The following is a 12,409-nucleotide window of genomic DNA, read 5'->3' as shown; positions in this document are numbered from 1 at the left end:
CAGCCAGAAGTGGGGGCTGAAGGTTCATACAACTTTCCTTGGTGCATTGTTTTCTCAGGATATTCACTCTTTGAGGTACCCTGGTAATTCCGCAGTGACCTCCCTTAGGGTGGGCTGTTTTGGGCCATGTGGTGCACATGCACCACGGAATAACCGTTGAAGAAATGCGAGGTCTGCGAGCCCATTCTCTAAGGCAACAGTCAAGCTAATGGGGGCGGGGGAAGAGGCACACCATTCGTGCTGCAACCAAAGAGATTGCATGTCCGCTGTATGGAGCAGAGGATTAAAGAATTGAGAGCGGGAACATTTATTTGCTCACAAGTGCAGCAGTGCTAAGTGGCACACATCTGTGTGGCCATCTCCAATATGTTCCCATACTTAAAGCCATTATCAAAGTGTGTAATTCTAATAAATGATGCATGGCACTTGGTGGGGCTGGACCAACATCCAGCACGTCACCTGTCATGATTTATGCTAATACGCTTTTGTGGACAATACTTGTTTTGTATTCTGTGGTGGAGGTGCTCATGAGGATACTCTTTGGTTGCTGGGAATGACTGTTGGTAACTTGGGACAGCCTGGAGCCTTGAGAGTTCCAAGATTCTGTGAGATCTCACAAGAGGATGCCTCATAGTCGCTGCTGCTTTGTGACACCACTTGTACAATACACCTCCATTCAGAATTGTGAGTCTCCATCACAAACCGCTGTGCTAGGACCAGCCACAATTTGTACACAAGGTTCTCTGACACTAAGGCCCTGATTATGAGTTTTTTGGCGGAGCGGTGGCACTGCAGTGCAAACAGCCGTGCCACCCCTCTGCCACAGCTCGCACCCCCGGCCCACCAGATTACGAGATTTTAGTAGTCTGGCAGGCGGGCGGCATGGCAGTCCCATGGCGGTGCCTCTTTTAAAGGCGGCGGTGCCATTAAAAAAGGCACCACAATGGGACTGCACTACAAGGTTTCTGCACAGCATGGAGGAACCTATGTGCATGCACACAGGAGCATATGTTATGCCCCCCTGTTTGCATCCACATATATTTAAGGCACAGACGGGCCCTGCAGGTGCCTCTCCGCCAGGGTTTTCATGACAGTGGAACCGCAATGAAAAGCCTGGCTGAGAGGAAACCCGTAATATGCCACGGTCCCGACAGGGAACAGCAGTTCTCAGTCAGAGCTGGGGGCCCCACAGCAGTCCAACTGCCAGAGTCGTAATCGGGCGGTCGGACCCGCCAGTGCGGCGGTGGCTGGATCTGCAGCACCACCACGAGTCTTGCGGTCATCAAACCGCCAGACTCATAATAGGACCCTTAGTGTGCATGTCACTGCCTGCATAGTGACACAGGAGATATCCCAAAGCAGACACATCTAAGCCTCTTTAGTGACAAGTTTGTGATACCCACTGTGGGCACACAACATCAAGTGTGTGTGGTTTGGTCAAGCAACCACTGCCAGGGCTCTTGGGCTTCTCCAGCACTAAGTTTTACAGTAGAGAGTGAGACTATGGATTATTACATTTCAGTATTGTGAATGGTCCAGACTCATAACTTTGGTGAACTTGGGCTTGGAGTAGTAATGAGCCAGTTGACACTCCACTAGTGCTTTAAGTGGATATATATGTGTGTTGGTACTCACTATTTATAGTATCTGTTTGCTTTTGAGTACCAGTATTCACCTATTAAATGTAGTGCAACAGCATTGAGGGACACTTGAAAGAAGTGCAGGTACTCAGTACAGGACAGTACCTGCCCATTTAAATCACTGCATTCCACACTATTTAAAAGAAGGTTCAAATAGTGCTTACAGGTGATAGGTGGTCCTACCCAGCTCATGCAATCACCAGAGCAAAGGCTACAGAACAGGCATTGGTTTGGTTAAGAGTTATATCCTAGGATAAAGCTGTCTCACATCTTCGCTCCTGCATCACACCCATCATCAACAGAGGCTACCTGGCTCCCTACAACCACCGGGGTACCATTCACATGAGATCCACCCTCCCTCAGTTATCAGGCTTTTGGTACATATTCTGGTATTGTCTCTGCATCATCTTGCATGGTGCTCTAGCTCTATAAATACCAATAGGTAGATACATACATGCGTAAAGGGATAGAGTGAGACAGAGGTATAAAAGAGATAGAGACAGCATCTCAGTCACCTGAACACATAGTCATGTTCGTCTATTTCTTTCCCTTTCTTCGATCCGTTCAGAATACCACCATTGCCTACTACTGCACAGCGGATACAGGGCGACCCGGCTTTGGGCTTCCAGTTCCAATCACTGAACATGTAGCGATTGGCTGAGGTATTGAGCAGAGACAGTGTTTGCTTCAAATCTGAAAACAATAAGACAGAAAGGGTAGGTTTATAGAATTGAACCAATGGAGCCTATTACCATTACTACTCCTGCTCCAATGTGAATATAATAGTTCATATTTTTCTTTCACCTAAACCGGATCGCTTCAGTGCTTCCCCTGTTCATACTGAGAAACTTGGAGCCAGGATGGCACCTGCCATTAAAACAACACTAGTAGTTCCCAGTACAAAGTGTCATGATTACCAGATGATTGGACTGGGCCATCCAGCCTTTACCGTCAGAATTCAACACATTCAAAGAATGCCCTCCAATCCTGTTTAACCCACCAGGAAGACTATAGTCAAAGATGGATTTCAGTGCACTGTCATGAACTTCAAAACAGAGAGTGAATTTTCACTGCTCTTATCCTAGGCAGGAGAGAGAAGAATGGTGGGGTGTTTTGAGTGAGAGAGTGTGTAGTGTGTGTGCGTATCTGTATGTATATATACACACCAAAAAAAGCAAACATTACAGAGACGTTAAAGTTAGTGCAGATTTCACTTGTACAAAATCAGGGAAATTCAGTAGTTATAGTTACCTGAGCTAACTCTAACTTGCGCCCCAGCAATGCACTGCTTATGACCTCACATATTTCATTACTTATGACATGGTCAGTGACATCACTGATGACATCTCAAATGGCATCACTGATGACATGATTCACAAAACCACTCACACTCAATCACACCCCCATACAACCTCTTGTACGCCTACTTCCACTTCCACACCCACACAACCCCACACATACCCATTCACAGACCCATACCAGTGCTCACACATCCACTCACTCCTCCATAGAGGCACTCACACACCCACTCACTAAGTCATACAGCTATTCACACTGACACTCACTCTCCAATACAGCCACTCACACACCAACTCACTTAACCAAACAGCCACTTAAACAGCCACGCACTCACCTATACAGCCACTTACACACCCACTTACTCACCTATAGAGCCACTCACACTACCATTCACCCACCCCTACAGCCACTGACACACCCACTCACTCAACAATACAGCCACTCTCACAGAAACTCACTCACCCACACAACTACTCACATACCCACTAACACACTCATACAGCCACTCACACTCCCATACACACCAGGATACATACAGTCACAGAGCCACTCACATAATATGTTAGAAGAAGTATCACTCAGTAGTAGTGCACTTATTATACTAAGTTAACTTTGTAGTCTGTTAGTATAAATGGTTAACAATCATAAACACTTAGAAACCACACTCACTGGATGATGTCATTGGTGATATCATCAATGATGCCATTTGAGATGTCATCAGTGATGTCACTAGCCATGTCATCGGTAATGTAATATGTGAGGTCATGAGCAGTGCATTGCAGGGGCGTAAATTATAGTTAGTTCAGGTAACTATAACTGCTGAATTTTACTGGTTTTGTATGAGTGAAATCGGAGCCTAACTATAAGGCCCCAGTGACCTTTTGTGTTTTTCAGTGAATACGTGTATGTGTGGGTGCATGTGTGTGTATATGTGTGTGTATATATATATATATATATATATTTCACTTAACCTATTTATACTTACCTGCGTGGTAAAGACACATACATGGTACATTAAAGTGTTGTAAAGCATACATGGCAAAGGCATGCGAGGTAAAAGCATGCCTTGTAATGTCATGCAACCCACTCGTGCCCAGCTGCACAGTCCATTTGGAAGTATCAGGTTTGCTTATAAAGATAGTGTTAGCCTTGTCATCGAAGTAGAGTGTAAGTGGCTACTCACAGTCCCAACTGATTACATCCCATCCAAAGCAGCCGTTGTACCTCCGGAGTCTCGTGTACTCCTCTGGTGTGGCATGCGGTGCCCACTGCAGGAGAGGAAGCTTCTCCAAATAGATACGTCGAAAATCTGAACCAACCATTTTTTTCATTATGCTGCTGGGACAGTCCTGAAGAGGGATGAACATGTGAAAGAAAGTCAGGAAAGTTAAGTTAAAATTGCAATGCAAGATTCTGGTCCGGTCCACAAATTAATATATAATTCATATAATAATAGCAGCAGCAATATTGCAATTTCTCCTTAAAGAAGAGTTCTCTATTATACGATAATAACTTTAACAAATTGTTCATCTCATTTGGTTTTGCTGCTTGTACAAATGGAACAATCTAGTGGGACATCATTCCAGAAACGTAGTATATTTTGTAGCTACGGTCAATGGTTCTGTATTACATGAGTTTTTTTTAATAAAACATACTCATTTAAACATTTGCAGAAAGAAAACGTGTAAATGTGTGTTTAACCAAATGTTTTTTGCATGTCACATGAAAGGAATGTCTTGGCAGTTAACATTATGTTATGCTTTGTTGTTTTATTGTAGCTTTGTATAGCTTTTCATGCCCTTACACTTATGTTATGTTTTTGTACAGTGCAAAATTGTATTGTGGTAATTGTATCGCTCTTTATACCCAGTAGCTTATGTTATGCTTCACCAAATTAAGTTAATTCTTATTATGAGCTACTATAAAAATATTAATTCAGACATTTAATCATCTTTTACAGAAACGTTAAATACTTAAGGGTACTGTATTTGGTGCAGTACAAGCTAATTTTGGTATAGAGGTGATTCAATTCTTAGGGCCCCATTATGATGGCGGGCGGATTGCCACTGCCCGGCCGGCGGTGGCGATCTGCCCGCCATCTGTACCTGATTTACCCCCGCCATATTAGTATGGCGGTGGCACTGTGGCGGAAAAGAAAGACCGTCAGCCGCTTCTCCGCCGGCAGGCAATCGTTTCAATTGCCTGCCGTGCGAATCTGGGGCATCATATGGTGGCGGTGCTGAGCAGGCTTTGGTTGTCCGTTACAGGCCCCCGGGGGGGATTTGGGGTGAGGGGCGGCACTTGGGTGATACCTATGGTATCCCCCTACATTGCCATACACAAGGTGGCAGGCACCACACGGTGCCTGTCATGTTGTGCATGGCAATGCAAACCATGCACTTTTAAATTGCAGACGGAGCTGCACCCAGCAACACCGTCCGCAATGTTAAAGGCCAGAATGAGCCCGCCACTGTGGCGGGTGCATCCTAATTGGCCTCGTGGGACTGCCGCACCTCTGGCGGTCGGTCCCATTTTCCGTTACGGTGGCGGGCAGACAAAGTCCGCCCGCCATCGTATTGGGGCCCCAAGTCTTTGCAAGACTGGTGGAGGTGGCAAGGGTGTTGTGGCTAATTACACACGAAAGCCTTCAGATTCAAAGACACGGAAGGTAAGGATAAATGGGCCAATGGATAGCCGTGTTGTTTCTGGGCACTCTGTGAAGATTGCCTGGGGAGTGCTATTCTGATGTGAATTGCTTTAATTTGCCAAATTTGCATTTTGCTGGTGAAGTTTAAGAAAACGTGAATTTGGATTAACTTTGGACAACTCTACTTCCCAAATCTTCTGCAGTAAATGTTACAGGTTTAGAATAATGAGCTGATTTCTTACTGGTGATGTTCAAAACACTGAGAACAACTCCTATTGTCCCTCATTATAGTCCTCGCTACTGAGAGTAAGAGCTCACCTTCTGTGCAAAGGCAGGAAACATTCTTTACTTAATAGAAAATGCAGTCCCTAGTTTCCCATCTTTGTCCAAACCCTTGCTTCTCAGTTGGAATTCACCCCAGGAATAGGAAACTGTCCTACAATTTGCACAAACTACTTGGATTGATTTTCTTTTAGCCTTCAGAAGAAGAGTTATTCAATCAGCTTGATGTAAGAAATGTAACTCTGACCTTCATGGGGATCATTGACACATATAGTGATAAACAATATCGCTGCCAAAAATATTGAGTCAAAAATATTGTTCAACACAATATTGTGCTCCTCTTTATAATGGTAAGTACCAAAATATTGTCAAAAAATGATCGTTTACCACAATATTGTCAAACAATTTACAAAAATATCGTTTTATTAATATAAATAGGGTTTAAATAGTGAATGTTCAATATTTTAATGCATAAATGTAATATAATGTAAATTAAATAAATTCGACTAATATGTAATACTATATATAAATATATACTTCTATAAACACAAACATATATAAACATATATATATACGTTTTTATATATATATATATATATACATTAAAAAAAAAAAAAAACATATATATATATATATATATATATATATATATATATATATTTATTATCGATCTCGTCTCCTCTCAGTCTCAGAAAAGTCTCAAAAAAGTCACAGCAGTCGCGGGGGAGAGTCCTTAGATTATATTTAGAATCTCAATCACCAGACAAGTTTCGGCAGTCGCCTTCCTCGATGGTATGAGGGCGCGCCAGAAACGGCCATTTTTTATATTATTTACAACCACCTCTAAAAAGGTGGATAGCTTTTCTATGTTGTCATGTCGGCACAGGAAATGAGGTGGCTGTAAATAATATAAAAAATGGCCGTTTCTGGCGCGCCCTCATACCATCGAGGAAGGCGACAGCCGAAACGCGTCTGGTGCGTTGAGAGTCTAAATAAAATCTAAGGACTCTCCCCCGCGAGTGCTGTATCTTTTCTGAGACCGAGAGGAGAAGAGGAGCGATAATAATATTGGCAGGAACACCCCCCGCCTTAACAGCACCCGTTCGAGAGTGCGTGAGCATGGTGTAAATGAAGCGGCGAGATATATATATATATATATATATCAGCAGCAGCTGCTCTTTACCGTTCAATAATAGTTCGTTAGCAAAGCAGACACGGACCCGAAGTAGTGTGCTTTTAAGATTGTATTTCGGTGTCGGCCATTACGCGTTTCAGTCCGAATATATATATGAAAAAGTTACAAATAATTAATAAAAATGTATTTTACATTATATTCATTTTTATTCAACATTTATCACTATTAATATATGTATAGTTTTATAGAAATAACATTAAAATGTTACAAATTAATATAATTTAAAAATAATACTTGTATTAATTATGTTACACTATACACACATATATATACATATATATATAATACATACACAAGAAAACATCACAAAATATAAATATTTCAATAGGAATAAATATAATAATTAATGTAGACAATATACTATTACAAATTTAAAACCCTCTAAAGACACATTTACTGAAAATACTATAAACATTACCAATAAATATATAGATTAAAACAAAAGATTAAAAAAAATAGCCAATTAATGCTATATCATTTATTTAACCAATTTTAATGAAAATTATTGGTGTCTAACAATAAGAAGTCTAAGAAAGTATTTGACTTAGATTTACTATTCCTGCTCCACTCACAGCAATACAAAGGAAAGTGTTGGACTTAGGAAGACTTAGATTTACTATTCCTACTCCATTCAGTCCAACAGTAGGAAAAGTGTTGGACTTAGGAGGGGTTAGGTTTACTAGTCCCACTCCAGTCTAAAAAACAGTGGGCAAAACATTGGACTTCTGAAGGGTTAAAATTTACTATTCCCATTCCAAACAGTGCAACAGTTGGGAAAGTGATGGACTTAGGATGGGTCACACTTATTATTCCCACTCCAAACACTGCAACAGTAGGGAAAGTGTTTCCTTTTGCAATTTGATCTGGAACTAGCTTGGGATGCCCCGTTGCTAGGGCAGCCATACGCTTTATAAATTTATAAACATAACATAACAACGTATTGGACTTCAGAGGGGTAACATTTAGGAGCTGATTCCGATCCGGGTCGGACAGCACTCCGACCGAGTCGGATCCGGAGTGTTTTCCGACCGAGCCGGACCCCTACAGTCTGACCGAGCGAGTACGATGCGCACGTATGCTGTCGGACTCGGTTCGGTCGGACTACAATAGAAGTCAATGGGAGCCGATCGTACGGTGCGTACATGGGCTCCAATTGACTGAATGGGTACGTCTCGAACAAGTGAGCCCCCTACAGTGGGTACGCGTCGGTGCCACCCGCACCGTACATGCCTGTGTTGGGGAGACCCATAGGTCTCCCCCTGTGTCCGAGTTGTAGGGCTGCAGGTGTCAGGGGGTCCAAAGTCCGACCCCGGGAGCTTTTGCGAGCTGGACACTCCTGCCCGCACAGGCTGTCAGACGCGTGCATCGTACTGTCTCGTTTGTAAATCGCAACCATTGCACGCCACGGTTAGCTTCCGACCAGAACGTACGGAGCAGTTCGGACCCGGAAACGACTCGGTCGGGGATTTTCATGTAGCTCGCATCGTACTTGCTCGCTCGTACAGATGTACGAGTCGGCCGGAAAACACACGTACGGCTCCTTGTTTTTCCGGCCGAATCCCGATTCGGTGCCCTTCCGACCGAGATCGGAATCGGCCCCTTAGTGGGGGAAGCTTTGGATTTTGGAGCCGTGAAATTTACTATTCCCAATCCAAACAGTGTAACAGTAAGGAAAGCGCTGGACTTCAGAGGCAAGTAGGCAAAGTACTTCACTACAAACACATTACAAATATGAGTAACCCAATTAATGTAGGGAGAAAATAAACTCTTAATAGAGAAATGATTGACTAACGTGAAATAAATAAATATATATATATGTGTGTTTGTGTGTGTATTAAAAATAAGCAAAATTAATAAATTCACGTAATTACTATTAAAAAAGTATGAATTAATACATTACTGGTATTTAATTATTAATTAGTTATCTTCCCATCCTATACTCCTACAAACCTAGTGGTCCATGCCTAATATAGAACTAAAAAAAGGTGTTTCATAATTTATACATTTAAAATCAAATAAATAATTAGCAATTAAAAATGTATTGTTAATTAATTATTTCTTAATGAGCTTCCCACCCGAGACCCCTACAAACCTAGCAGCCTGCACCTAAATATAATTAATTAGAATACATAAGCATTCTGTAATTTACCTATTTAAAATTCAATTCAATAATTAATTTAGAAATAATAATTATTAGTCAATTAGTCATTACTTAATTAACTTCCCAACCTCCTACAAACCTAGCATCCCACAACTAAAATATAAGTAATATAAATCAGTATTCCATATTTTACCTAATTAAAAAATAATTCATTGATAATACATATCTAATCAATTATTACGTATTTAACTCCCCCTACCCATACAAATCTAGCAGCCCCCAAATAAAATAGAAGTAAAATAAATTACATAATTAAAAATCAATTATGTAATTAATTAGGATTTAGTAAATAATTCATAATTATTGCCTAATTAACTTTCCATTCTTTCCCCTACAAATCCAACAACCTGCTACGACACTATAAATTACTATTAAAAATTCAAAAAAAAAGTAATCACTTAAAATGACATGCTCTATTTTTTTAAATTATTACCTTTTATATAAACAATAGTGAGACATGAAATTATTATAGCACCTAAAACACATTACAATAATTAAAAACAATATCACTAACCACCGTATTACTGAAAATGATATTAAAAACATCATTATGTAGTATTTAAAACTAAATGACTTACCTCAAAAAACTGTATTCTTGTCAACGATTTCCTTGCATCATGATATGTATGTCTCACAATATTTTATTTCAGATATTTCTACCTCCCGATATTTACAATTCAATATTTTGTAAAAATGTCCTTCATGGACGTTCTCATGTGAATTGTCACACACCATGGTGCCAATTCCGATCCGGTAAAAAAAAATTCCGTACGTCTCGTATCCGTATATTATTCCGTACGAATCGTCCCGTCCCACCAGTGAAGTACGATTCGTACGTGAAAAATACATACGAATCGCTTCGGGAAAAGGTCTACGAGACGTACCCGGACAGTTTCACGTACTAATCGTAAAACTGAAGTCCGAGCGCACAAGTACGATCTGTACCGCCCTTCTGAATACACAAGCGTATGTAAAACGTCCCGTACGGAGTGAACTCTGTACCACTCGTATCCCGGGTAAACTTGTGCCGGGATACGAGTCATACAGCCCCCCCGCGTATGTCCGCACATCCCCCCGTATGTCAGCACCATACCCCACGTATGTCAGCACCGTACCCCCCCATGTCCGCACCATACCCTAGCCCCGTACTTGTACGCACTGTACCCCAGCACCGTACCCCAGCCCCGTACTTGGACGCACCGTACCCCAGCCCCGTACTTGGACGCACCATACCCCAGCCCCGTACTTGGATGCACCGTACCCCAGCACCATACCCCAGCCCCGTACTTGGACGCACCGTACCCCAGCACCGTACCCCAGCCCTGTGCTTGTAAGCACCGTACCCCAGCACCGTACCCCAGCCCCGTACTTGTACGCACCATACCCCAGCATCGTACCCCAGCCCCGTACTTGTACGCACCGTACCCTAGCACCGTACACCAGCCCCGTACTTGGACGCACCATACCCCAGCACCGTACCCCAGCCCCGTACTTGGACGCACCATACCCCAGCACCGTACTTGTACGCACCGTACCCCAGCACCGTACCCCAGCCCCGTACATGTACGCACGGTACCCCAGCACTGTACCCCAGCCCCGTACTTGGACGCACCGTACCCCAGCACCGTACCCCAGCCCCGTACTTGGATGCACCATGCCCCAGCCCCGTACTTGGACACACCGTACCCCAGCACCGTACCCCAGCCCCATACTTGTACGCACCGTACCCCAGCACCATACCCCAGCCCCGTACTTGTACGCACCGTACACCAGCCCCATACTTGTACGCACCGTACCCCAGCATCGTGCCCCAGCCCCGTACTTGTACACACCGTACCCCAGCCCCGTACTTGTATGCACCGTACCCCAGCACCGTACCCCACCCCCGTACTTGGACGCTCCGTACCCCAGCACCGTACCCCAGCCCCGTACTTGGATGCACCGTACCCCAGCACCGTACTAGTACGCACCGTACCCCAGCACCGTACCCCAGCCCCGTACTTGTACGCACCGTACCCCAGCACCGTACCCCAGCCCCGTACTTGGACGCACCATACCCCAGCACCGTACCCCAGCCCCGTACTTGTACGCACCGTACCCCAGCACCGTACCCCAGCCCCGTACTTGTACGCACCGTACCCCAGCACCGTACCCCAGCACCGTACCCCAGCCCCGTACTTGTACGCACCGTACCCCAGCACCGTACACCAGCCCCGTACTGGACGCACCATACCCCAGCACCGTCCCCCAGCATCGCGTATGTACGGACCTTACAACAACATTGCGTATGCGAGCACGGTACAACAACATCGCGTATGGACGCACCTTACATACGCGAAAACGACTCGTACTGAACCAGGACACTGTAAAACAGCACAAGGAGGGTCAATTCGACTCGCACAACACCACAAAACACGTCTACAGTAGAAAAAACATCAAAATGACTGACCTGGCACATCCAAACAGGTACACAGAGGCCCAAACTCACAACCACCTCTTATAACACACCCACCAACATGTCAAACTCAGGCACACCCACAAATGGACCAATAAAAAGGGCCCACACACACAAACTATGAGCCTTTGCAACAGACTCACAGCAGCTACAGAGCACACCCCAGCAACTGCACCCATACACCTTAACATTTAAACCTTCACACACACTCCTTCACACACACCTCCTCTTCACATTCCCACACACACCTTCACATTCACACCCACACACTCACAACCATCCACACCCTCACCCCACACCATGCCCACAGACAAGAATCCAAAGTTCACAAGGGAGGAGCTGGACATCCTTGTCAACGAAGTCATCAGAGTCGAGCCACAGCTCTTTGGAACATTGGTCAGACAGACCAGCATAGCCGAAAAATCACGCCTGTGGCAGAGGATCGTCGATAGGGTGAATGCTGTTGCGCCCATCAGAAGAATCAGGAATGAATGCCAAGCCAGGTGGTACGATCTGCGGAGGGCAGTCAAGCGGAAAATGAACGAGGACTACACCCAGAGCAACATCACTGGAGGTGGGCTGCCCCGCAGACCGGTACATTACCATCCCTGGGAGGAGAAGGTGATGGCCCTGCTTCCGCCAGTGGGAGTACACGGAGTCGAAGGAGTTGCAGAGCCTGGTGAGTACACAAACAACTTACGTAACATGGGGGTAATGGCATCCACACCCC

At 44.2% G+C, this 12,409-nt stretch overlaps 1 protein-coding gene across 3 annotated transcripts in view; it reads right to left on the bottom strand.

Moving 5' to 3' along the window:
- Nucleotides 1–12,409, bottom strand: part of LOC146810405 (alpha-N-acetylgalactosaminide alpha-2,6-sialyltransferase 2-like) — a 252,735-nt gene that overhangs the window by 123,100 nt on the left and 117,226 nt on the right. For all 3 annotated transcript variants that reach the window (XM_085617402.1, XM_085617403.1, XM_085617400.1), the window contains exons 3-4: nt 4,123–4,288; nt 2,156–2,333 (exon numbers count right to left, since the gene is read on the bottom strand). In XM_085617402.1, the coding sequence (XP_085473528.1) occupies nt 2,156–2,333; nt 4,123–4,288 (344 nt within the window). The remainder of the gene's footprint in view (nt 1–2,155; nt 2,334–4,122; nt 4,289–12,409) is intronic.

The sequence above is a fragment of the Triturus cristatus genome, chromosome 7, assembly GCF_964204655.1.
Source record: "Triturus cristatus chromosome 7, aTriCri1.1, whole genome shotgun sequence".
NCBI classification, from domain to species: Eukaryota; Metazoa; Chordata; class Amphibia; order Caudata; family Salamandridae; genus Triturus; species Triturus cristatus.
The sequence above is the reverse complement of the archived record's forward strand: the minus strand, read 5'-3'. Positions and strand labels throughout refer to the sequence as shown.